Genomic DNA, 26,562 nt, shown 5'->3' with positions numbered 1-26,562 from the left:
AAAAAAAAAAATACCCCGTGCATTGTCTGAGAGGCACAACAGGTCCTGCCCGGTGTTGGTTTCTGATTATGATCAAACTGGGTCTGCAGCACTACAGCGTTTCCCTCTGGCTGTTGTGGCAGGGAACAGGCAGGGCTGGAAGGATGAGAGGGTGTGAGACACAGAGCAGGAATGAGCCGAGCTGGAGCCTCCCCTTTTCTTCTCTTCTCCCATCCCTGCTTCCCATTGTGGGAGGCAGCTCCAGCTCAATGCCTCCCTCTGCTCCAAGGACCACCCTGAGGCTTCAATAATTCACATGCAGAGAGTGCTTGGGATCCTTGTGGCACTGGGAATGCCACGTGGCATTAAGACAATGAATGCTGCTGATTATTTTCTTTGCAGGTCAATCCTGCAGGGAGAGTTTTGCCCAGGTGAGCGTGGCACTGGCTGCCTTTTCCACCAGCCTGCAGGTCCAAACCACAGTTTTGCTAAAGAGAGTATGGCCCAACCTGGGGTGTTTCTGCTGGAAGGAACATTTTCCTAAGGAAACTTGCACCAACAGTAGCAGCAAGATGAAAGCCAACAGGGAGCAACACGTACATCACCCCCCCCCACACAGAACATAGTTGTTATTGCTCTCAGAAATGAGGAAACCAAGGCCAAGGCCATGAGCCATCATCCTCTCACCCTCAAAGAGGAGCTGATGTCCCTCCAGCTGCCCCTCTTGCTGCCCCAGCAGGGAGGAGATGACTGGGATGAACATCCCCTCTCCAGAGGTGGCTTTGGATGGCAGCCACTTTGGGGCTGCCCCTTGCTGCACAAGGCACAGGATGGTGCAGTCCTGGCCCAGCTTTCCCAAACCCAGTTGGTGCCCGAGGCCATGTGCAGGGATTGCTGCACTCCTGGGCTTTGGAGCAGCCCTGGGAACTCTGTTGGAGTTAGGGAAGGGAGGTTGGGGGAGCCCTGTGCAGCACCAGCCCTGCTCCTGCTTGGGCTGAGCTGTTCACACAGGAGCTGGAGGTGAATGAGAAGCTGGGGCCAGAGGGGTCTGACCCCCACATGGGACCTTCCAGCCCTGGGCATGTTCCCAGCAGGCTGGGGCAGAGCGTGGGGCAGCAGCAGGGTCCAGGCTGTCACTGCCAGGAGAAATGGAGAGGTGAGAATCCCAGTGCTTACAGGCTGCGGGAATGGGAGCCAATGGCCAAGCCTGGAACCAGAGCAGATAGGGATAAACCCACCCTAACCAAGCTGTAACTGGAAGTTAGGTGTAAGTTTCAAGCACTCTATGGCCAAGTGGTGCAGGACTGGGAACGGCCTCAAAGGGGAGGAGAGCTGGGAGGTGACAGCTACAGCACACAGGCAAAGCAACATTCCCAGGGACACCTCCCAGCTTCTGGCTGACAGCATTCTGGCAACTCTCTGGGCTCCCTCCATGGCAGACAGGTAGTGCCACAGCCCAGAAACACCCTGGCACAGGCAGTCACTGCCCTGCCAGGTACACGGTGTCTTGGTGACTCCTCAGAGCTGTGTTCCCATGAGGATGGTGCCACCTTCCTCCCCTCTCACCAGTACTGAATGTGCCCCCAGCTTGGGCAGCTCCCACAGCTCTGTTGTTCCAGGAAAGGTGACTCAAACCCTGCCCCAGCACCAGTGCAGGTTACTCACCACCCCACAGCAACAGGGTGGCAGAGCACAACTTTCCAGTAACAACTTTCCAGTAACAAGCTGGGCTCGGCCAGTTGGGACTGCACCTTCCAACAGGCTTGAAGTGACTGCAGCACCATCCTGAGAAAGATGCCAGGGCTACCACTCAGGTCCTGAAGTCTCCAAGGCTGCCATCCCCAAGAACCCACCTCTCACCCTGCTCAGCAGGTAATGTTTCCCATGGGAACTGCAAAGGTGGTGTGGAGGTGTAGGAGTCCCATCACCCACTCGTGTCTGGGTCTCCCCCCGACCTCTTGGGAGCAGCAGAGACAACAGAGCACTCCCTAACCCTACCCCAGAGCACACACATCCTGCAGGGGCTTTGTCAGTTCTGCTGCTTCCCAGAGTCCAATGACCTCCTGTCAGGCAGCCATGAAGGTGCCAGAGGAAAGGAATAACCCTTCTGGAAAAGTTAAAACCCCAAAGGAAAGCAAAAGTACAAGTACAGATCCCAGAGGAGGTGCCAAGCACAGCAGCACAGGTTGGACCAGCAGCTTCAGAGATCCCAAACCAAGAGCAATGGGACACAAGAATTGCTGTGCACAGCAGCCTTCAGCCAGAGGTCACCTGCCAGATGTTTGGGGCATTCATAGAGTCCAAGAGACACTGTGAAACCCTCTCCTGCTCACCAGGGTCCAGCTCATGCATGTCCACCCACCAACCTCCCCAGACAAATCCCTGGGGAACATACTCAGCAGACACCAGCAAAGTGGTTCTGACCCATTTCCCACCAGGAGCTTCTCAGCAAAAGCACAAAGCAAAGATTCCCCCAGCATCAAACCAGCCCAGATGGGATGATCCTACACAGACTTTTGAATGGCAGCCTCATCCTACTCCTCCTCCAGTCTGGCTGGCATGAGTGGAAACCATGCTGCAATCCCAGCTCCTCTGGCAACAGCAGCCCAGAACTTTCAATGGCACAGGCAAGAGAAAAGGCATTCCCAGAACACAGGGCTAAGTCCCTGCTGGAGCCCAATGGGCCAACTCCAGGAGTGGGGAATTCCTGCAAAGGATGGAGGAGAAATGTCCCCCTGGTACTGCCTTACCCCAGTGACCACTTCTGGCAGCCAGGGAAGCCCCAGCACAGCCACTGATGCTTCCCCCCTTTCATTTTGCACTGGAGCTTTATTGTTTCTGCAGAGCCAGCTGAGCAGATAAAGCCCATCATGAGACCTCACTGCTTAGCAACCACTACTGGAAAAACACTTTTCCAGCAACAGTCTTGGCAGGAACAGAGCAACTGCAGGGCAGATAAACTGTGGCCCCTACACCAGACACATCCTGCTCCCAACTCACTCTGCTGCTGCCCTGAGAAGTGCATCCACCCCTGCAGCTCTCAGCAGCCTCTCTTACCTTAACATCAGCTAAATCTTTGCATAGGTGCATACAGGTTTCAGCAACAACCTCATGAATAAGAGAATGACAGCACCCAACAAAGCTGCAAAGCTGCAAACATTCAGAATGCTCCAAGTGACCAACTCAGCACGCTGGGCATTCCTCCCAAGTGACTCAGGAGGACAAGGGCCCACCTAAGGAAGGCTGACTGCAATGCTTCTGGTAGTCAAGCATCAAAGATTCCCACAAAATTAAAGAGATTCCACAGATGTAACAATGGTGAGTTTGTTTTTCAAAGGAAACTGCAACTCCATGTATTGTCCACAAGCCCAAACATCACTGAATCCTGCCAGGGAATGCTGGATTGGGAGAAACAACACCAAACCAAGTGGTTTATTTTCACTGTGAGGCTGATAGGAAGGCAGAGAGGAAACAGAGCAGCATGATGAGTGAAAGGCAAATGGAAAATCCCAACAGCTCTTCCCCTTTGATTCTTATCAGTAATAGAAAGAGGAAATCTGCTTTCAAAAACACAGAAATCCCAACCCAACAGCCTCCTTCTGAAGAAATGTGGCATTTACAGGAATCTGTGGGTAGATTTAGAGGCAGTTCAGGCACAGACATGAAAGTGGATGCCTAGTGGGACTTCCAGAAGACCAGGAGCAGGTAGTACACTTATTTCTCCACAAAAATGAAAGGCACCTTGGTATGGTTGCTTCTGTAAACCATGTTTGAAATCCATTTGTCTTGTCCCAAATGAGTTACAAGGACAAATCCCATTATTTGTATCTGCACCCTTGTTTTTAGGCATCTAAACTGCTCTTACTCCCTCCAAGTTAATCCTGGTAGTGGCTGCAGCCCTTGCCACGTGTCATGCCTTTGGAAAGCCCACCTGGCATTCACCATCCCGAGCTGAATAAATTCCCATGCTCCCCAGAATAGACACGTATGCAAAATTAATTAGCAATCAAGCCCGTGCAAAGCACGAGATGGCCTTTTAATAGGTGCAGAGCAGCAATTAGCCATGCAAAGTGAAAGCCAACAAGCATGCAAGGGAGGGGGGAACCAATTATTTTCCTTGGGATGCCTCCACACATTTGCCACTTGAGGGATTTCAATTGCCACGCTCCCCTGGGGGCTGAGAGCACCCCCTGGAGCCTTGGTGTCCCCATGGGGAGGGGATGGGGATGTTTCCCCATAGGGAAGGGATGGGGATGTTTCCCCATGGGAAGGGGATGAGGATGTCTCCCCCTACAGGGAAGGGATGTGGATGTTTCCCCCCGTGGGGAGGGGATGGGGATGTTTCCCCCCATGGGGAAGGGATGGTGATGTTTCCTCATGGGAAGGGGATGAGGATGTTTCCCCCTGGTCTCCCCCTCCGTGGTCCCTGATGTGGCTGTGCTGGACTGGTCTCCATGGAGACGGTCACTGCAGCAACAGAGACCAGAGGTGCAAAGGATGGAAATGAGCCTGAGATCCATTCCACCCCCTAAAGAAAGGGACCATCAGGTACCCACACGCCTCCATTCTGCTTCTGGGAGTGTTTCCCTGCACCAGCAGGATGAAGGGCCTCTGCCACTTGCCATCCAGCTGCCTCATCCCGTGCTGGAAGCGCTTTATCCTGCTGGAATTGGTCCCGTGGGAGATGGGAATATTGAACTGCCAGGGTGGGGATGGGGCTGGGAGGGAGCCAGGCTCGAGGCTGTCATGGCAACAGTTTATTGAGTTTCCACAACCACCCTCCTGGAGGTGGGGACAGAGCCCAGGCTGGGGCTGCAGCAGCCCCCAGGTATGTGGCTGGGGAGCCCAGGGGGCACAGAGCTGCTCCAGGGGGGGCACCCACTGCTCCAGCCATGATGCTTGCACCTGGGAATGACCCCATCCATCATGGAACAGCTCCCTGCTCCCTCCTGCCCCACATGGCACCAGGACCCCACACACCACACTGCTGGAGGGGGAGGACAGGCTCCATGTAACTCCCTGCATGTCACAGCTGCCCCCACCATCCCCTCCTCATCCACCCCAGAACCAATCCCAATCTCCTGTGAGACTGAGCCCACTGAACAACATCTCATGCACAGCCCCTCTGTGCTGCCAGAGCAACCCGGGCACAGCTCTGGGGCAGGGAAATCCCTGGCACAAGCCCTGCAGATGTTCTGAGCATCACTCATTGGGATGAGTGTATTGATGCCTGGGTGCCCAACTCCCCAGGCTCAGGAGCTGGGGGATGCAGAGATATGGGGAGATGCCACAAGCTGCCACATACACACCACAGCTATTCCCTGCCAGCTCCAAACATGAGAAAAAAACCCCACCATCTCTTAAAACATCTGCCCAAGGGGGAAGCCAGCAGCAGCACAGACAGATTTAAGAAATAACAGGGCCAAGAATAATCTCCCACACATCAGCACCTCTCAGGCCAGCTCTGGGCCATGCCCTGGCAGTGTGACCAGACATGTCACTGGCACCCAGGTGGGCACAGAGCTGTCCCCATGCTGGCCTGGGGACAAAATCTTTGCTGGAAAAGAGAAAGGTGCTGGAGGAAACAGGAGAGCTGGGGGTGCTGGCAAGCTGTGACAATCCCCACCATTACCAATGATAATCCCTCTCCCAGGGTTTATTCCACCTGCCAGGCAGAACAGAGCAGCAGCTGGCAGCAAGGTCAGGACATCTCTCCAGGCACATGTCTGCAGGCAAACAGAGGGCACCAGACACACAACATCCACTTCACCTGCTTGACCCAGCCTCAGGCAGGGTTGTTCCCCTCACTGGGGTTTCCAGGGCTTTGCTGAAGCTTGAACAAAACCAAAGAGGAGGCTGCTGTCCCCTCCAACCCCTGGAGCCTGCTCATACCCAGAGGACACCGTGCCCTGGAGTCTAAAACCACCTCAGCTCCTGTGCACACTTCAGACTCCACAAGCCCTATCTGAAAATCCACATTTCTGCTCTGTGTCACTTGGCAGACAACCAGGTGCAGGATGAGGGAGATAAGAGAAAAAGATGGGGCTGTGGCAGCTCAGAGGGTTCCAGCCCTATCACTAAGCCAAAAAGCTCTCCCCATCCCCCTCCTGGCACTCACTGTGCAGGCTGGGGGGGGCTCAAGGAGCTTCCACCATGTGCAGTCCCCTCTCCCTGAGCTTGTGTCAGCCAGGGGCTGGGAAACACTTATTGCATGGCCAGGTTCCCAGAGCAGCTTAACTTCCCTGGAATTTTCTTTCAGGACTCCCATTTAGCTGCTCCCCACCTTCCTGTGTCACTGGTGAAGGGTTGGATGCTGCTTCCTCAGCTTCCATTGCTGCCTCCAGATGCTTCCTTACAGCACAGGGGGGGGAAAAACCCCTCAGGCACTGCAGAACTGTGCCTGCTCTCAGCTTTGAGGCCAAGCCTTGGATTTTGGCTGAAGGAAAGGAAAATGCCTGGGTTTCCCTGCACCAGCCCTGCAGCAGGCAGGGGAGCTGGGGACACACAGCCAGAGCTTTGGGACACACAGCCAGGCTGCCTGCATGGTCCCACACTGACCAGGACCCTCCCAGCTGGAGAAACATCTGCCTGGTGCCAGTGGGCCAAGAGCATCCTCTGCATTTGGAGGAGCAGCACGTGGAGGGTCCACCCTCCCCCCAGCACCATTCCCACCAGTGACTGTGCTGTAAATGGGATGCACACCAGCCCTGGGGGTTCACCATTGATTCCTGTTGCCTAACAACAGGAAAGCTTTACAATCCCATTAACTAAACACCCTCCCAGGCAGCACTGGGAGCAGTGCAAAGGGGAATGGTATGAACAGCCAGAGCTCCAGGAGGAGGTGGGGGAGCTCCCCAAACGCGGGGCTGTGACACCCATGGTGGCAGCTGCAGTGGCAGCCCCCAAAGCCATGTCAGATCCTGGCAAGGAACACAGGCTTTGGCTGAAGGTCAGAGAGCAAAGGAGCCAGGAAAGGAACACGGTGCCCACAAGTGCAAACTTACAGAGCTTGCACCCTGAAATATTGGCAATAGGAATAAATTGCCCAGGGAAGCTGTGGCTGTGGCTGCCCCATCCCTGGAAGTGTCCAAGTCCAGGCTGGATAGGGCTTGGAGCACCCTGGGCTGTGGGAGGTGTCCCTGCCCATGCAGGGATGTTGGGACTGGATGAGCTTTGAGGTCCCTTCCAACCCAAACCAGTGTGTTAAATCTAGGATTCTATAATTGCATTTCAGTCCCTTCCTAATTATCACCACCTGGCAATACTTATAAATGTTTCCCAGAAAAAAAATGCACCACTTTGACCAAAACATACAAACATTCCATGTAGGCATGTGAATTTTGTTGTGGCTTCTTATGGAATAAGGATTTATTTCAGAATACTATTTACAAAACGTTCCAAGGTTGCATCCCTCCCAGCTTGCAATGACAGCCAGTGGGGAGGAAAAAAATAAAATAAATCTAGTTTAAAATCTAGCTTGCAGAGGCTGTAAAATCCCCATTTCCTCAGGTACCCCAGAGCCATGCTGTGCTTCCATAGGAGGGTGAGAAGCATCTGTGCTGCAGGGAGCTCCAAGGAGACACTGCTGAGCCACGGGCAGGGATGGAGCTGTGGGGACAGTGACAAACCCCTCCACCCAGTGCCACAGGAGGGGCCGTGCCACCTTGCACCTTGCTCATGATCCAACTAAAAGCTCTTTGGGTCCAGATCCCCCCAAAAATGGTGTGGTGGGGACGTCAGCAAGAGTGAGGCTGAGGAGGAGGAGGGTCTGTGCTGCAGTGGGAAGGAGATAAATGCAGGAAAACACCTTCCCCAGGCTGTGGGAGCACTCATCAGTCATCTCCCCCCTTCCCTCTCATTAGTTATTCACCCTGCTAATTGCCAGGCCTCATGTTTTCCATGAGGATCTGTGAATGCAGAGGCACAGGACGGGCTCTTTGTCAGGAGTCCCCACTGGTGAGGGAGCAGGAGTTCAGGCACACTTCTCCCAAACAAAAACCTTCCCCATTTTAGTGCTCATCCCACGGGGGGCAAAATAAACCCACCCTGCAGGGGCACTGGGACAGGGGTGTGACTGGAGAAGGCTGTGGGTCCACAGGCTCTGGTTTGCAAACCCACCCCCAGCCTGGTTGCTTTGGTGGCACCAGCTCCTGCCTGTCACCATGGAAATGCTGAAGGGAAGGGTTTGAAGCCTGCTGGGACTTTCAACCTCTGCCAAGCAAAGCAGAGCTCTGCAACAGCCCTCCCGAGGGCTCTGCATGGGAAGGAGACTCCGTGTTCTGCCAGGCAGGAGGCAGAGAACGTGGGACCCCTCCCAGGGGAAAAGCCACCCCAAGAGAGGAGATCCCCAGCTCTCCAGCATCTGCACAGGGCTCAGCTCCAGCCCTCAGCTCCTCCTGCTCTGGGCCAGCCTGATGCTCACACCAGGGACATCTGATCCTCAGGGAGGGGAATCCATGGACACAGGGGACACAGGGGATGGGCAGGAAACACCTGGTGGGAAATCCGCTGTGAAAAGGCAGCAGGGAAATGGCCAAAGATTTCAAAGGGGCCCCAGGGCTGCCCTGGGAGGTGTCCCTGAACTCCCCTTCCCACTCGGAGCGTCCCTCCACAGAGTTTGCTTCCTGCTGCCAGGCTCCTTCATGGCAAGGGAGTGGGAAACAGCTTGGGAGAGCCTGGAGGAGGAGAGAGGAAAAGGAAGGGCGGATGTCCTGAGGAACCCAGAAGGGTGCAAGGCAGACACAGCCCCCAGGCCCTGCACGTCCCTTGGGGAGCTGCCAGCAGGTTCCTGTGGTGACACCAGGGACCCCTGAGCCAGCAGCCTGTGCCCAGCTGCACATCCCTTCCTCTGGCAACACCCCGGGAGCTTCTGTCACACAAGTGACACCTTGTGTGTCACTTTCACCAGTGCTGCTCAGCCTGTAGCCATCGATCTCCACACCACACCTCACACATTTTCTCTCCCTGCTCCTCCCTTTCTTTTCTAGACCCTCCAGGCAAACTTGGAGTCTCATCTGGGATGCCTGGACATCCCAGAGTTCTGGCACCACATCCAAAGCTCTTCTGATTTCCTCCAGACCCTGCACAGACACAGGGAAGGCTTCTCCACCTTGTTGGAGCTGCCTCAGGCAAGTGACCCACAGGGACACCATTGGGCCCCTTCCCTTCCCATCTCTGATCTCTTTCCAGGCAGGATGATAAGGGGATGCTGTACTGCAGCTACTCCAGGGAGCACACAACATTCCCCAGTCCCAAGCAGAGGAGGGCAGGAGCCCGTGGGGCCACACTGGAGCAAAGCTCAGCCATACTGGGACCACTGAAGGGGTCCCAGGGAAGAGAGCTGGAAATCATCCCAGTGGATGAATTCCCACTGCACTCTCCCGGGGACTGGAGGAAGCAGGAACTCGGTGCTGGGAGCCTGTGAGCCCCTGGCACACCAGCACCACCACAGCCACCTTTGACGTCAGCTCTTGTCTACAAACACTGGCCTTGACCCGAGGCCAAAACTTGCAAGGCAGGGGGAAAACCAGGGGGGAAAGGGAATATCCATAGAGATGTCCCACGGAGAGCTCCGGGGGTGCTGGGGGGCACGGGGCAGAGGGGACTTGGGAGCCAAAAGGGCCCCAGGGAATCGTGTCATTTAAAATGCAAATCCCCAAGATGGGAACCCTCACTCAGGCTGGACTGGGGCTGTCCCAGCAGGGAAACCTCACATCTGGAGAGGCTCCAGCACTGCCAGGGGATCCAGCAGCAGCTGGGGCTGTCCCCAGGCAGAGCAAAAGGGGCACCCAGAGAGCTCCCTGATCCTCAGTGCCCAAATCCCACTGCTCCATCCACCTCCTCGGATGCCCCCGCAGCAGCACCGAGGCCTCTCCCAGCCCACGGAGAGCTCAGGCGACTGCCGGGTGTTTGCTGAGGCCTGGGGAACGCTGGGGGATGGGTGACACTGGGAACGGGCACAAAAGGCAGCGCTGGATCAGGGTTTTCTTTTTATAGGAGGGACACGGTGACAGACGTGGCCTTGCTGAGGTGTCACAGCAGGACCGCGGTGGCTTTGGCACTGGACCTCAGGTCTGCACGGACGGAGCCGGCTCCAATCCCTCATCCCCACGAAGCCAAAGCCCTCTCCCCCACGTCAACTCCGAGCTCTGCTGAGCAGCTCTGCTCCCCGCAGCAGAGCCCACCCTGGGCTGCCTCCTGCTCTCCCATCCCCAAGAGACCCGGGTGCCTGCTCCTGGCACCACCGACCCCCCTCAGAACCCGTGAAGGAAAAAAAAAACCCGACCAAACCCCAGAATAACTGATCGGGAAAACAACAGTGCCATCTGCTGCACAGCCACGCCTGGGCCCCCGCAGCCGGACAGCCCACGCGAGGCACCCGCAGGGGTCACAAGAGACAAAATTACATCCCCAGCCAAGAGGCAGCAGCCGCACAGCAATCCCCATGGCCACCCACAGCCTCTGGTTTGCACATAAAGAGCTAAGGACAGCGGGACAGGGGGCAAAGCAGAGCCCGGGAGTGTCCCAGAGCCCATTTAGTGAGCACGGTGTGCGCAGGAGATGGAGGAAGGTGCAAGGTCACTTGGCAAAGGCAGGCAAACAACCTCTTTACCCCATCAGCACCCTGGAGGTGAAGCACATCTTCCAGCCTCTTTCCAGACAAGGGAAGGGTGGGGAAAAAGGCAAACAGCCCCTACCACCCACCCAACCTTGGCACAGCAGCTGACACCATCATCAGCTTCTCCTCTGGAAAGAAATCCCAGGTTCTAGCACTAGGTAACCATGCACCCCTCAAGTTCTTTGTCACCCTGATATCTTGGGGAAACTCCACATAGAGGGAAACACCTGGGAGAACAGGGGCAGCCTGAGGCAGCTCAGAGCAGTTTGCTGCACCTGAAGCCCCAGCAGCTCCCTGTAGCTGCCAGTCAGCCCCCCTGCTCCATGAGTGGTCACAGCTTGGTGGCAGGTGAAGCAGTTTCTCTCCATGAACCACCTGGAAAGCATCCTGAGACATCCTCCCTGAGACACGTGTTGCTATAGCAATGGGAGAGGTATCAGAAGCAAAACCAGCACTGATGGATAGGACAGACTGCATTTGAGATTACCACACAGCACCAGGACCCCTGCTCCTCAAGGCCCACTTGACAGGTATCATAAAGGCACAGGGAAAACACTGCAAGGAACTGAAAAAACATAACCCCAAAGATGCTCAGAATAAACGAAGTCCTGCAAAGCCCTTCACATTCTCTTGTAGAATTGTCTCAAAGCAAACTGATCCCAAAGAAGATAATCTGCATTGAGCCACAGGATATCAAATCCATCGTTACAGTCTCCCAGTGATTTATTCTGGAGCCTGCAGCAGTCACTGCATCCTCTGTTGATGTCTCATCAGTCCTATCTGCGGGCACATACATGAGTGGGAGCTCCAGATGGAGCTGCTGAACCACGCTGAGGAAGGACTCTGCATCCCTCCACGCTTCCTCCCAGACCCTGCTGCCAGCTGGACTCTCCCTTGCTGTCACTTGTTGCCAACTCCCCCTCCTACCCACAGCAGAGCATGATGGAGAGTTAACTCTGAGCCATGGGAGACACGTCAGACTCAGCTCCCAGCTCTGCCTCAGAGCAGAGCAGAGGCACAAATTCAGCTCCAGCCTTCCCTGCCTGCACTCGGGCTCTCTGCATCCTCCCCTCAGCCAGCCCCAGGGCTGCCTGTCCATCTGCTGCCTCCTCCAGACAGCCAGACAGGGAGAGAGGGGAAGAGCCTGCAGCTCCAGGAGCTTGCTGTTGTGCCACCCTCTGACCCACCTGACCTGCAGGTTCTGGTTTCAGTTTTCAAAGCTGAAATTCACCCTTGGATGTGAACTTTCACTTCCACACGTCCTGACACCCTGACCAACACACCTGCAGCAAGGAGTTCAGAGGGAGAAAAAAAAAAAAAAAAAAAATCTCCTTGTTTGCTCAGCGTATTTACTTTGCAGCAGTCAGTTTCCCCAGTTGTTTGTGGGTCTTTCCCTTAGCAACCAAGGAGAGAAACATTTATGAGGCATGAAAAATGTAGCTGCACAGCCATAAGCACTGGCAGGGCGTGGCTGCGGGTGCAGCTGGAAATTCTTCTGAACTGGGAGTCACAAATGACTGGACTTGGATGAATTGCACCCCTGAATCTGCAAAGTGGCTCATCCTCTTCAGGGAGGGAATGCTGGAGGAATCAGGACTTCTAACCTGTGCTCTCCACCATGCAGGATTCTATGTCTGTAACAAATATCTCTGCGTGCCTCAGTTTACCCACCTGTAAAATGGAGGTAAGTAGAAAAACCAAGAGGAAGGCTGAGGTGAACACCTGAATACAAAACACTCCATAGAAATGTAGCCTGTATCCCTCAACACAAATTGAGCTCTGCATATAATTTTTTAGACAGTTTACAGATATAATTTTCCAGCTCTCCCAGCAAGATCACTCTCCCTAGTCCACAGCCATGGAGTACTCTTGTTCTTGACCCTTGGAAGGGCCAGGATCTAAACCCCAGTATTTTGGTTGCCAATCCCCTCTTCCAAAGGGATGTACCACACATGTGCTGGCCCCAGCTCCTGCCTCACACACTTACCTCCAACAGAGCTAATTTAGCTTTTATTTATAGGGCTGGGTCAAGGCAAATGGACCCAGTGGGAGCAGGAGGTGGCTCTGCTATGCACATTTTCAGCCCAGAAAAGGATCCCTGCCCACTTTTCCACCACAGCATCAGCCCTTCCCTTCATTCATCCCGGGCTCCCAGGAGCCATCACTGCCCCCTTTCCTTCCCAGCACCCCCATAAGGTCAACAGCACAAACCCCCTCACCTCCTCCTTGCCGGGCTGGGGATGGGAGGGGACAGTGACAAGGGGAATACTGAGTATAAACTCAGAGGAGCATCAGGACCAGAGAGCCACCTCCTGAGGAGACCCCCAAATTTCGTGCCTTTGCTTCACCCTGCCCTGCCCCCAGATCACCTGTCAGTGCTGAGCTTTTGTCCACCTGGGCTCGATTCAGCTTCATCCAACCCCACCAACACACCAGGCAGAGCTAAAGGGCCTCCTGGTGGCCCTTGGCCCGATTGCTGCAACCCCGGCTTGGTTGGCCCAGCAGCTTCGCACCCACCAAGTGCCACCAAAAGCCCAGCGACGGCTGCAGCACCGCAAAGCAGCGAGACCCCGTCCAAGGCAAACTCTGCTGCGTTTGTTCCCGACCCTCCAGCCCCGCACATTTCACAGACAGAAAGCAAAACCCGGCAATTCCCGCTGCCGCTTCTCTGCCAAAGCTCCCGCTGCAGACCGGGGCTCTGGGGTGCTGGCACCTGCGGTGCCCCCTACCCCAGCGGGCAGCAAGGGACAGACACCTGCACCTACAGACCCCCAGGAAGCCACCCCCGGAGCCCCCCCGCTCCCGGCCACCGCACGTACACCACTCGCCCGCCGCGGCCACCGGGAGCCCGACCAGCCGCGGAGCTGAAGGGGACGGAACCGAACCTCCCCTGCAGCTCCCGCGGGGGGCTCGGGGTGAGGGGGGTACCGTGAAAATACCCCCGGAGAAGCCCAAACCGATGTGCGAAACGCACCGACTCACCTGAGTGTCGATCATCATCGTGCCCCGCATAGCACAAACCCCGCCGGCCGCGCAGGGAGAGCCGCTGGCCCCGCTCCGGGGCTCCGGGCTCACCGCCCCTCGGGGCTGCCCGGCGGCCGGGGGCTCTCCATGCCGGCCATGGGGCCCCGTCTCCCCCCGGGAGCCGCCAGCGCGGAGCCGCCGGGAGCAGCGAGCGCGGGGGCGGGCACGACGCTGCCGGGGGGCGGGGACCGCGGGTGGCTCCGCCCGGGCTGACCGGGGGACAGCGGGGAGGTGCGGGGCTGCGGGGGGATGCGGGGGAACAGGACCCACAGCACGGGGACACATACGCACACGGTGCCCACCGAGACATCTGCACCCGGGGCACCCCACCTCTGTTGGGGACTGTTTGGGTCTGTTTAGGTGCCCGTCCCCCCCTTAGGGTGAGTGCTGTGGGTGCCGGGGGGAGAGGAGGTGCCGGGGGAGGAGGGGAAGGACTTGTAGGAAAGCACCTTGCAGGCCTGGCCAGGGAACGCAGCGGTTCGGAGTGGTTTTGGCAGAGCTGTGCGAGCTATAAATAGGAGAAGAGCTTCGGGGCAGAGCTGGGGTCAGCGGCCGAGCTGTCCCCTGGCAGGCACCTCGGAACGGGGGAGCCTGGCACATGGGAACGGTGCCACCCGTGCACAAACATCTACCCCACCCCCTCCCCGAACTCCCCCCGGTGCCTCCTCTCTGCTGAACCCAACCCCCCAGAGTGGGCCGGGGAGAGGAGCCGGTGCTGAGGTGTGGGTGCAGGCGGAGTGCTGGAGCGGAGCTGGGGAGCCAGCCCGGGCTGAGCCAGCGGGGTTGCCCTGGAAACTGCGAGGCTGCATGCTCCAGTACTCCCAGTTTGTATTGAGGAGGCTGATGACATCTGTCATGGCAGAGTGATGTCAGGAGAAGCAGCAGCCCAGGGAAGGCTGCGTCACTCTCCCGGCTCGGGGTGCAGAGCTGCCTGGTCCCCTCCTGGGGACCCCGGGACACTTACCCGGCACCCACGCGAGTGCCACGGTGTCCAACAGCCCCCCCTCTTCGAAGAAGAAGAAGAAGAGAGCGGCAGTGGGAATGAGTGACAAGGCACAGCCCATCAGTTCTGACCCTTCTGCTCCCGGGTGGCTCCGGGCCAGCAGATCCAGCGGCTCCAGAGAGGGAGCAGAGCCAGGAAAGGAAAAGGAAAAGGTGATGCCAGGGCCCTGGCTCCGGCACTAGATGCTGCTACAGAGCAACATCCTTCTAATTATAGTAACGGTGTCAGCGTTGAACAGAGGGGAAAATACAGACGTCAAAAGACTGTAAAGATGTCGTTTGCTGCTGGCATAACTATCTACAAAAAACCCAAAACAACAAAACCAAACAAAAACATCAACACCAAACAAAACCAATACCAACAGAAAAACCCTCCAACCCAGAATATGAAGCACTTTAAAAAAGTAATTTGTACTCATATGGCTTGCTTTAATTTAGCTGCAGGTTCAGCAGGGGTCAGGGCATTCAAGCAGCAGAGCTCTGGTTAGCACTCTTCATACAGCTTTGTACTCGTTTTACATGAAACAGCAACATTTGGTGGATCTATGTTTAATCTAAATATAGCCCAGGGAGAGTCAAGTCAGTGCAGCATTACTCTACACTTAGATAAAGGGGGGAGTTGGGTGGGTAGGCAGACATTTAAAAGTCACTTCTTCAACGTGTTTTGCTTGCAATGCTCTCCTAAATTATTTGTGTGGAGCAGAACTGGAGGATCAGGTATTTAGCACAAGTACAACCCACTCCTGTGAATTCCTTCTCCAGTTCCTGCTGTCTGACAGCACCCATCATTGTCACTGTCACCTGGAGAGCAGCTCCTGCTTTCTGCATGTTTCACCCCTGGGGATCCCACAGGGATTTGCTAGGGCAGTGAGGTGAAACAGAGCAGGCAGGGGGAGAAAATAGTAACCCAGGTGCCTGGAACTGCTCTTTGAGATCAGGAGCAAATCTCTGACAGAAAGAAATTCACTCTGTGTGCCTCGCATTCTCCAGTCAGTGACCAGGACTGGACCCTGTGTGGATATGAAACAGGGGAAAGTCTCTCCCTTGAAAAGCCACAGGATAAAGAGGCAAAGGGAGCAGGGAGCTCAGAATCTTCCAGCTCCTTCCCACCCCTGTGCTGCTTTTGCTGCATCAAGCCAGCCAGATGCACATCGCTGTTCCCCAGGTTTTATGCAGGGAACGTGTAACTGATGTTCTTATCCTTCCTCATCTGTGTCTGCTCAAAGATCATCTCATTTCCATGCCCCTCAGCTACAGATCTCACACAGAGGAGGTTTGACTGGGCCAGTCCTTTCATAACTATTGCTGCATATCAAAGCAGCTCAGAATGACATTTCTGGTCAGTAATGCCAGGCAGCAACAGCCATGGGACAGCTAAGAGAAACCCAAACTGGAGTGAACAGGGGTGCAAATCTGAATTAGTGGAAATGGATTGAGTGGGGAGAACGAGAGGATCACAGTCTGACCCCATCTAGGAGCCCATTCAGTGCTGTTTTTTGTCCCCCAGAGAAGTTTTCCCTTTGAGGATGAATGCACCATGCAAGTCACCAGCTGGGACGAGGAAAGAAAAAGCCTGTCAGATGGGTTCTTAAATTGGATGAACAATGAATGATGAGTCTGTTCCAGCTGAGCAGAAAGAAATGGACAGAACAAGGGGCCCTTGGGAAGGCAACAAGCTACTGATCCGAGGCTTGGTGAAGGAGACACAGGGCTCAAGTCAAAAATACCTTGAAAGCAGGAGCAGATCCTTAGGCAGCATAAATCAGCTGATGATTTATTCACATGTGTTGATTCCATACATGTTTCCATGCTGTCTGTGTGCTTCCAAGCCAAAATTTCCTTGGCACATGAAACACCACTGTGCCCCGTGGTGAGTGAAGACCCCATGAGCAGGAGTGAGAGTCTGCTGTTTGCTCCCCTCTGCCTCAGGTACCCCCTGACCTATGGCTGCTGGGGAATTCACATCAGAAAGCAGGTCCTGAGGAAGCTCCCCTACTGCTGCACAATCCAAATGAGAGGAGGAAGGTTTGCTGGTGGTGTTGGAGGGAGCTGATTAATCAGCAGGAGATGACAGCAGAAGTCCAGGCTTTCAGTAATGAGAGGAGGGCAAGAGCTGATTGAGGGAGCATCTCCCACGCTGCACTGGGGAGTGTTCCTGCAGTCACTTTGCTCTGCTCCCTGGGGACACAGGGAGTTTGTAGGTGCTGGTTCCAATCACAGCCCTGCTGAGCAGATCCGTGTCAGGCAGCATGTGACACCAGACCTTTCCCTGGGGAGAAGCTTCAGGCCAGCCAGGCAGATAAACACGTTTGGCACTGCACGAGTCAGGCTGGTGCCACCTCAGTCACTGGGTCACGGGCTCAGAGCTGGAGACCAAGCCCTTCACAACAGTTTTTCAGAACAGGTACCCCCAGGAACACAGACCACCCTCTTGTACACACATCATTTGCACAAGAGAACTTTCTCTCCTGGTGGATTTAGTATAGGCTATGAATATCTGCAATGGAACTCAGATGATTTAGTGTGGCAGGATGAAGCCCCATGGCTGCAAACACTGAGCAGTTTACAGCAGAATTAAGGCTCAGAGGGAATTCAGCCACTGGCACAGTTGATCCATGGATTTGTGGCTGCTGGGTATTTATGGGGTATGAATGCTTCTGTAAGAGATCTACCACAGCCATGTAGCATGAGCTTGAGAGTGGGAGATAAAATTATCTGGCTTGTCCTGTGCAGATCAGACTGGACTTCTGATCCAGATCAGACAGTTCCTTCTGACTTGTAAAAGAATCCCTATGCATATATATAGATATATATAGCAACTGTCAGAATGAGACCCAGTTTCAGTCGTGGCCTTCAAACAACTGTTTTGCAAATAAGAAATACAGTATTAATCCTGGGTTGGGTGCTAATATATCTCTTTGGAAATACTTAGATAAGGATCTTCTACCCTTTTCTCTAGGATGTTGTGCCTGCTTACCAAACACAGACATCTTCTCAGGAGATTCAGTTCTGGTTTAGTTATGCAGAAAGGTTCTCCCAGCACTAAGACTTCAGAGAAAATACATGAAGGTAGAGCCTTGGCTGGATAAAGCAGGAGTCACCAGAGCAGCTGCCACAAGGGGGGTTGGGCTGGAGGTATTTTATGTACCTTATGCATAGTATGGGTACCATGAAAGCTTTTCTAATTAGCCTTCTGGAAGATGAAATGCCTACAACGACCCTGTCAAGTGCCATTTTCAGCCTGCTCACACAGGCCTGAAATGGCTCGTTAAGTCATCTGCAATCAGTGCTGGGGCCCTAAAGCTTTGAATACTTGATACATTGCCATAGAGCAATTTTCTCATGAGCAGAGAAGCAAGAACAGTCAGGCACCTTTTCCTCATGTTCCCTCTCTGGCACATAAGCCTTTTTTTTTTTTTTTTTAAATGGTTCCCTTAGAAACAGCCAGCTTAGCCCTTTCACCCCTGCTCCTCCTCTAGGCAGGGCCATTCTCTGCTGCTCCCTGTGCTCACAACACTGCCTTGCACAGCTTTTGCCTCAGGAGGGGGCAGAGATGATGTTTATGGCAGCCAAGGCCATGCTGCAGCAGGGAGGTGGCACAGGAAGCTCCAGGCTGTGGCCCCAGTTGATGATCATGCAAGCCAGGGCTGTTCCCCTGTGTTTGGACCCCCCCAGACTGCTGACCCCAGGGAGCTGTCAGCCTGCAAAATGCCTGGTTCAGCTTTTCACCACACTCACACAAAGAAAACCTTAACCCCAGTGTACTTCCAGCTCCAGCCTGAACTCACATTCATTGCAAAGTGAAATCACTGTTTCTGGAAATGCATCAGCCCCTCCTGTCAGTTCCAGCAGCTTCTAGCCAATTTTTTTTCACATCACTTAGTGAAAAGTTGGAAAGGATTGCAGGAACACGAACCTCTCAATACCAGATTTTCTGTGTTGGAAAAGATGACATGGTCCACAGAGATGTGAACCAGGGAAAAGGTTCAGAGCACATCTGTGACCAAAATAAACCCAAAGAAGTTCAGGCTGGGTCCCAGTTGTGCCATTTCTGCCTAAACTCAGGTCTCTAAAACACAGAGTAGTATTTGGAATACAACTGTCATATGAATTAACATTACTTGTCCTGTCAGACCAAGGCTCTTACTGGCAATGGCTGGCACCAGCTCTCTGCTGAGAAGGTCCAAGAAATCCTGCAGCACATCCATATGTTCCTTTCTCAGTTTGTTCATACCGGGAACAAAAAATTCCCAGTGGGAGCTAATATTTGGTGGGCCTGATTGTGTGGAGGACATCTCTGCTGGGACCAGATGATCAATTTCTTATCTCTTTGTAGTTCTTATCCACCGTGGAAAAACGTACGAGGTGAATTTCAGGGGGCTTTGGCTTCCTGTCATCCCATAAATACTCTGGAGAAAGCACCTTGGAAGGTTTGTGGGAAAGGAAGTGTCTGTTGAGATGACTTTCTTCCTGCCAGGCTGCCATGATCCCGTTGGCTTTGTCTGCCAGGATGGCCATGTGGCAAGCCTTGGTGACCTCATAGACTTTCTTGACCAGCCCCCCAAACACAGCCCCTCCATAGTAGAAGTCTCCTTCTCCCTCAGGGATGTAGGCTGCTGAGGAGCTCCTCCTCTCATATGGGAACTGGCTTCGAGGGACATTAAAATAGCCAGGGTGTATGGCTGCCACTGTGTCACCCAGGGTCTCAGGCCCCCAGGAGCTGTAGAACACCATGTCAATGTCCAGGCAGAAGAGGTAGTCCACCTCCTGGTGGCTGACCTCTGCTATGTGCCTGTTGATGGCCTCCATCCTGCGCATGGAGATCTCCTGCCAGCTGGGGTGTTTGCTGATGGGGACAGTGACAAACCTCCTTCCAGGCTGCAGCTGGGGATGGGGAATTGTCTCTGGGCTGTCAGTGAAGATGTAATAGTTGACCCGATAGCCTTGCATGAAATGTTTCTCTGCTGACTGCAGGAAGGGGCTGACAAACCTGGAGTACCTGTGCAGACACAAGGGGTGAGCAGCATGGCAGAGACAAGAGGAGGGGGATTTAACTTTAACTGGTGGGAGAAGACAGGGGGTGACCAGGATGCAAGGATACATGCAATAAGTTAGTAGAGGACAAGGAATAAGTGGATTATCCCTGGTTTGACCAGCCAACCACTTGTCTACAGTTCTAATGCCAAGGCACATGGTAGTTCTTCAGAAATACTGACCATGCTCTAGGCACCTCAGGCACTGAGTCTGTTCCCTTGTAGGTTTGTATGATTATGGCCACACTGCATGGGCATAAAAGTTCCCTACAGATTGGGACAGATTTCAGCTCTGCTGAGGACAAGAAAAGTCAAAATGATCTTCCCACCCTGAGGAAGTACCTGGACTTCCTGGAAGTACCTGAGTAAGCAGTTCACTCACTTTCCAACAGCAAAGGCTGTCACCCCTATGGTGAGATTCAGTGGCCTGTAGGCACTGTCCAGGAGCTCAGAACTGAAGGTTCCTTCCCAGATGATGGGGGCCAGCCATGGGGTGACTGTCAGCACATCCTGACGCCTGAGGGGAGAGAAAGGGAATGTTAATGAAATGGAACAGTTCCTTTTGGTTCCAAGGCCAGGAAATGGGAAACACACACTAAAAAGGCAGCTGGAAGAGTGTGTGTATCAGCATCATCTCATTAGGGATGGCTTTATCTTCAGATCTTTCCCTGCCCTTCCATTTGAGGTCACTGAGCATGGACATCTCAGTTCTGGGATGAAATTAAGCACTGTTTAACACATTGGCAAAAACCTGAGAATCTACTAAAATCTCATTTAAGTTCATGGGACTTTTCTGCTGGGGAGAGTTTAATGACCACTGAGCTCACAGAATGAGAACTTATGCAAATTTGCTATCAGCCTGCTACCTACAGATAAAACCACAGCTCACAATATGCAAATTACTATAAAAATATATCCTATTGCTGTGTTATTAAAACACAGCTTGTGGCATGACAGTTTATTTTTCCAGTATTTATATATAGCTTTAACACTTTCAGATATTAATTTATAATGCTGTATGTGAGTCAGCATTCAAATGTGTAACAAAGTTATAGAACATCCTTAATCTTCTGTGTGGGTAGTGGAAATATTGAATATATAGGCAGCAGAATCTGATTATGCCTTATTACAGCTATGCAGTGCTATTTTAACCTTCTCCTTTGTTTTCAGGGTTTCTTTTTACCTTTTTGATTTTAAAACAAGATGTCATTTATGATGTGTAATTTACCCCAGCCCACCCACACTCACCCCAGACCATGATCTGTAGCACTCTGCTAATGAAATCTGCCATGCACAGCAGAGGGTCACAGTTGGGGGCTGAAGCAGCCTCTCCTCTGACACACTCCCAAGGCAATATCAGCACAAGAACCCAACCAAGGGAGCTGTGGGGAACAGTTTGATGGCTGAGGCATCAGCACAGATCTAATACTTTCTGTCTGAGTGAATACAAGAATAGCAATTTCACTCCCTCCTGTAGTAATGATTAAATATGAAATTACACAGGAAGAAGAATTTGGCTTGTAGAAAATGCACTAACTGAGCTGTTCTCTTTCTGGGTTAATTATCTTTTTTGGAGGAGGAAAGAAAGAGAGGAGGAAATCAGCAAGTTTGTTTCTCTAAGCACAGCCTTTTTCATTTAATTTTCAAGGGCTGCACTGGGTTTCCCAATGACTCATTGCCATGGCATGCACCCTCTTGGTCCTTGCTAGTGAACTCCAGAAGACCCAGAGCACTAAAAGCTACATGACTCATGTACTCCAGTATTCACTTGCTGATTCCACACCTTAAGCTATTCCAGCACAGAATAGAGAAAAATTCAGGCCCAGCATGTCCTGTTAAAATAGTGGGAAGAAAAAAAAAAAAAAAGTTATGTACCAAGAGGGTGTGCTGATTAACACGCAGAAGAATGGTGGCTGTTGAAGGTGAACTGCCAGAGATAAGAGTCAGGTGATAGGAGCTGGACAGAAGGAGCCTGCTAGCAAACACAGCTGACAAAGAGCATTTGCCCAGGCCACTTCTCTGCTGCTGCTGCCTGAAGCCTTCCACAACTCTTTAAACTCCCAGGTTTCACTGCCTCTCATCCAGACTTGTCTGCCTGAGTGCCTGCAGCTCATTCCAGTGGCAGATCCAGCTGCTTAGCTGAAACCATTGCTGAAGGTCACACAAGGCAGCTGCTTGATTTTGCCCTGAAATGGGTTCAAAGCTCTCCTACAGCTGGTTACAGCTACAATACAGCTCCAGAAAGTATTTTGCACTGTTTTCCAGCTATTAGATATTTCCCACCTAAAAAAGAGCTCCTGGCAGCAACCATGTATGTGGACAGGCTGTGTGTGCTGATGTATTAACTGGGAGTTTACAGCAGGTCTGTTAAAAAGGACAGAATCCCAGACTGGTTTGGGTTGGAAGGGACATTAAAGCTCACCCAGTCCCAACCCCAGCCATGGGCAGGGACACCTCCCACCAGCCCAGGGTGCTCCAAGCCCCATCCAACCTGACCTTCAACCTTTACAGGGTTGGGGCAGCCACAGCTTTTCTGAGAACCTCTTGTCTCCCCCTTCTATGCAGTGATAAATTCAATCTTAGAGCAGCACAGACAGCTGCAGACAGACTGATATGGCTGGAGATCTCATGGAACAAGGTGCTGCCCAGGGTGTATTAGGACTTTGAAACTGAGTTCCACAGAGCACTCAAACCAAAGCCTGTAGAAACAAAAGAAAGTTCAAACAAAGAAACTTACTGTGGAGCCAGGACTCTTGGCTGCTGATAAAATAATCTGTAAAAAGGAAGAAATATCCACTGAATAATACATGAATATGCTTGGAAGAGAGGAACAGCAGTTTAAAGGTCAGGAAATACTTACTGGGGGACAACCCGGATCAGCTTCTCTCCTGTGTACTGGAGTTTCATTGAGCTGCAGGATGGGGTGGGAAGAGAACAGAATTGTAATGTTTTTCCTAAAAATGAACAAGGTTCAGCTTCAGGACCTGCTGTTCTAAGTGAAGCTGACTTCCATTTTGTTCAGAGCAGGTTTCTGCTCCACCCAAGTGCTGGCATAACAAATCTTTCAGAAAGTGAGTGGACAGCATAGATCATAGAGGGAAGAAGGGAACCACAGTCATGAGACTGAAGGGTTATTCCTAACTCTTCCTCACCTTACACGTTTGCTCATTTCACCTCTCTGACTCAGGTTTCTCCATCTAGTGAGCTGGGATACTTAAACTCCATCTCAAGGCACAGCAGGATCCTGTGTGTACATGTGCATGTGTGTAATTACACCCTGGTAATAACCTCTTAGTTGTGGTCTTTGTGACCCACAACAAACCAGGGCTCCCTCATGCAGTACAAAACCAGAGTTGTCCTGAAGGGCAAGCAGAGTGAAGCAGCAAAGGTTGTGTTATTACCATTGTGTTCTCAGAGAGTGAGATTCATAAAACGAAGAACAAGCAGCTGCTTGTTAATAACTATTTATCCTGTCAGTGAGGCAGAGCTCCTGTGACAATCATCTGTATTATTCATTCAATAGGAAACAGGATACTCACAAGATTTGTGGGCAAGGGAGGTAGTATGGGAGGTAGTGCACTTCTCCACTCCAGAGTGTAACCCTGGGAGAGCAAAGAAACATGTTAAGACAGGTAATGTTGGAAGATATTTTCCAAGATCACCTCAGAATCTGACACAGATTTTGAGAAGTAACTGCAGGTAACTAACTGCTTGTCTGCTTTGCTAATTAGTGTAGGAACCACTGTATTCAAATTTTAATGGAACAAACTGCTGCTAAGGCCTAAGTGGGAAGCTCAGGGCAAAATGAGTTGCTGTGAGTGCATCCTTTAATTTGTGTAGCAGAGCAATGGACTGCACAGGCTTTTTTCTCCTCTTGGTTTTGAACACAATCTATTCAGATTTTCACATACAATCACTTAAGTATTGCTGAAATGCAATCACCCATGATGTGAAATAAGAGAAAATTGCAACATCTGAAATACAGCATAATTAAGAGCAACTTAATAATTAATAATTTAATAGTTACTAGAAATGCCTGATCTCAGCTTCCTTTCAAACAATGTTTGAATTTGCTCAAGAGAATCTGCAAGGCATACTGAGTATTTATTCAAAGCTACAAACATTCTCAATGCTTGAAAGAACAAGGTTTATTAGCTACAAAGCTACCCCTAATTATACTGGAGTGAGTTTGGACCATTTGAGGAGACAGATAGTGATCTCTTTTAAGGCCTGGACTGAAATGTAACTGTAATATTCTGTACACTTTTTTGTGAGTCAGATGTGGTGTCAGCAGCCTAATGTAGACACAATTAGTCTTTTTATTCTCTCTCCATTTGGAGACTTTTCCCTCTTATAGTATTACTTTATCTATTTTACCATTTACTGTTCTTTCTTACAGCTCTAACAGGGACTTGCCATAAAATGCACTTCTTGTTTATTTCTGCTACTGTGCTTTTTACCATGGTAAAATTTTCAGGGATTTTCAATATAAGCAAGCCTGCCAGCAAATGCTTACCAGATAAACACAGTAGCTACAAACAGACAGACAAGACATCCCAACACCTTCCTGGAAACCATGTCTTCTGGAGGAGGAGGAAAGGCAACTTCTGCCCAGCTGCTTTTGCTCTGCAAAGACCAAAAAAGGGAAAGAAATTGGCTACAAACTTCTCACTATGAGAGACAAGGATCATTCTATTACAGGAATATAAATTTCTCCAAGCAGTTTCATTTTAGTTACATCTCTCTGAAACCCAGGTTGTGGAAAGAAGCAAACTGTAAGAACCACATCACTTAGCATTGAAGCAGTTCCAGTGAACCATGTCTGAGAAACCTCTCAATTTCAGTGAGATCTACTCACAGTTCTCAGTGCACAGGGTGCCTTCCTCATTTGGTTTCAGTTTCTGTAGATGCCATTTATTCATCTAGAGCACATGCCCTTTACAACTTAATAAACTCACCAAAACAACTTGTAACAGGTAGAGCTAACACAGTTATCATTTTAGCTGAATAACTCCATCTTTCACAGAAGAGATGGCTCCTTCCAAAGCTGCATGCAGGAAAAAGGTAAACTGAGGCTCAATGCAACCACAGACACATAAGACAACAATAAGAACTCATATTGGATAACAAGTCAAAGAAATTACTCCCTTTTCAACAGCAGCCATAAAAAAAAAAATATTAACTCCCCCAAGCTCAGTTCTCACCTTAAAAGCTCAAATTAAACCTCTTTCTGTTCACAGGGAAGTAGAGCTTCCCACAGCATGAACCACAGGGTCTGTGGCAAATACACCAAGTCTTTGAACGAGGCTTGTTACCAGCACATTACTCCTTACAGGTTACATTCCTTGTTACCTGTACCAAATAGACAGCTCTGGGACTGCACTCACTGCCACCTCCTCAGCATCCTCTGTCCTTTTCTGCAAAGCCAGCTTTCAGGCTGCACAGCACTCTGGAGCCAGAGGAAATCACGTTCTAGCATGTGACTGGAGCCTGGGAGGGGAAAAAAAAAAAAAAAAAAAAGGGCTGTTTGTCAAACTCCTTTTTATAGGCAGACAGTAGGTTTGATGTTAGTGGGAGGAACCAGAACAGGATGCTGCTCTGGGGGAGGCTGAGAGAAGCACCACAGAGATCTGCTCTGTGCTGGCCCTTTGTAAGACAAACAACAGTGCCAATGGATCTGGGAAGTCAGGGGGGATTTTCCCACTTCTCACTTTCCATTTTTTCTCTGGTTGCAGACAGGTAGCAAAACATTCTTAAATCTGTCTAATGGTGCCATGCAGAAATCCTTTCTGGTGCTTCTTTTCTCTGTCTCCCACTGACCAATCTCATCAGCTTTCACAAAAATCTCACTCTAAAAATTAAATCAATATTTATCTCAAGGCCTTTTACCATAAGAAGCCTTCCTGGTTTCATGCTGAACAGTTCTGCATTCTTGCCTAAAAATGTAGGAGGATTTGGAACCAGACTCTCCTCTAGCTTTTATTCTGTGCTTTGAAAGGAGAATAAAAGTTATCCTCAAACTGAGTAATGAAATTCATATAGAATAAAAAAGGACATGGATGTTCTGGTTATTTTACTGCAGTTTCAGCTGGTCTAATAGGCACAGTGTACTTCTAGGTGTCTCTACAGAGTAAACATCTAATCCCTCAGGAAAATGAATACACATATTTTGAAATACTGCACCATTAGGAACACAGATGATGCATTCCCCCTCCCTTTACTTCAATTTCTCTGTTACAAATCTGCAAGAACAGTGGAGCCAGATGAGCTCAGGACATCTTGAATCTAAAATCATCTGATAGGCACTCACCAGATTTGTCCTCAACTGATAAACAACAACTATATTCACAATGAATGCAAACAAAAATGAAATAGATGGGTTGCAGTCAGTGACAGAATCTCCTAACAAACAGAAAAACAGCTAAACTATTTTTAATATTTACTCAGGTTCCTTGTATTTGTTCAGATTATTTTAAAAGTGGTAGCAATAGCAACTTCCTTGACCTCCCAGAAGAAAGCAGTACTTTATCTTCCAGCCCTACCTCAGAAAGCATTCTGGACTGCAGATAAATGTCTCATTGTAGACCATTCCATGGAAAATATTGTTCACAGATCAACAGTTTCATATTTCTAAACCTGTATTTCAGATTTCTAAAAACGGAAGTAGAGAGCTGTGAGTTCTGAGCTGTTCAGAATGTGAAGAGAGGATATCTGTGGTTTCTTCATCTGTGCTGAAGAAACACTTCCCTTGATGGACTCCATTTTTAAAGGGGCTGCCTTTAACTCTTGAAACTTCAGACTGTGCCTGATTCAGACACCTTCAGTCATACCTGAGTCTTGAACATCAACTTCAGCACAAACCCACTGCTGGGCTTCTCAAGTTCCAGCTAACACCACAATGAGTTA

General features: G+C 51.3%; 2 protein-coding genes across 5 annotated transcripts in view; both read right to left on the bottom strand.

The window, feature by feature from the left end:
• RALGDS (ral guanine nucleotide dissociation stimulator) overlaps window positions 1-13,789 on the bottom strand; it is a 55,932-nt gene extending 42,143 nt beyond the window's left edge. The window contains exon 1 of the mRNA XM_071766653.1: window positions 13,580-13,789. Within this exon, the coding sequence (XP_071622754.1) occupies window positions 13,580-13,609 (30 nt within the window). The 5' untranslated portion in view covers window positions 13,610-13,789. The remainder of the gene's footprint in view (window positions 1-13,579) is intronic.
• Window positions 13,790-15,031: 1,242 nt separating this feature from the next.
• Window positions 15,032-25,155, bottom strand: GBGT1 (globoside alpha-1,3-N-acetylgalactosaminyltransferase 1 (FORS blood group)). 4 transcript variants are annotated; one of them, XM_071765857.1, is made up of 8 exons: window positions 24,861-25,155; window positions 24,615-24,703; window positions 24,173-24,282; window positions 23,196-23,258; window positions 22,517-22,567; window positions 22,394-22,429; window positions 20,039-20,173; window positions 15,032-19,622 (listed from the first exon to the last, which is right to left on the bottom strand). In XM_071765857.1, the coding sequence occupies exons 3-8, from the start codon at window positions 24,232-24,234 to the stop codon at window positions 18,938-18,940; spliced, it is 1,032 nt and encodes a 343-aa protein (XP_071621958.1). In that variant the 5' UTR covers window positions 24,235-24,282; window positions 24,615-24,703; window positions 24,861-25,155; the 3' UTR covers window positions 15,032-18,937. The 4 variants fall into 4 exon arrangements, with proteins under 4 accessions (XP_071621958.1, XP_071621957.1, XP_071621959.1 ...); XM_071765856.1 differs by lacking the exon at window positions 24,615-24,703; XM_071765858.1 differs by lacking the exon at window positions 24,615-24,703 and having other exon boundaries at window positions 25,009-25,154.
• Window positions 25,156-26,562: the final 1,407 nt, after the last annotated feature.

Source organism: Heliangelus exortis, chromosome 22 (genome assembly GCF_036169615.1).
Source record: "Heliangelus exortis chromosome 22, bHelExo1.hap1, whole genome shotgun sequence".
Classification (NCBI taxonomy): Eukaryota; Metazoa; Chordata; class Aves; order Apodiformes; family Trochilidae; genus Heliangelus; species Heliangelus exortis.
Note: the sequence above shows the minus strand (reverse complement) of the source record. Positions and strands in the feature narration are given on the sequence as shown.

What these genes read in the sequence shown, in the direction of transcription:
- GBGT1 (XM_071765857.1), bottom strand. Translation starts at nt 24,234, where the DNA reads ATGGTTTCCAGGAAGGTGTTGGGATGTCTTGTCTGTCTGTTTGTAGCT. An exon ending in CCAAGAGTCCTGGCTCCACA is followed by an intron (nt 20,174 to 22,393) that starts GTAAGTTTCTTT and finishes CTCTCCCCTCAG; the next exon opens with GCGTCAGGATGTGCTGACAG. An exon ending in ACAGCCTTTGCTGTTGGAAA is followed by an intron (nt 19,623 to 20,038) that starts GTGAGTGAACTG and finishes GTGTCTGCACAG; the next exon opens with GTACTCCAGGTTTGTCAGCC.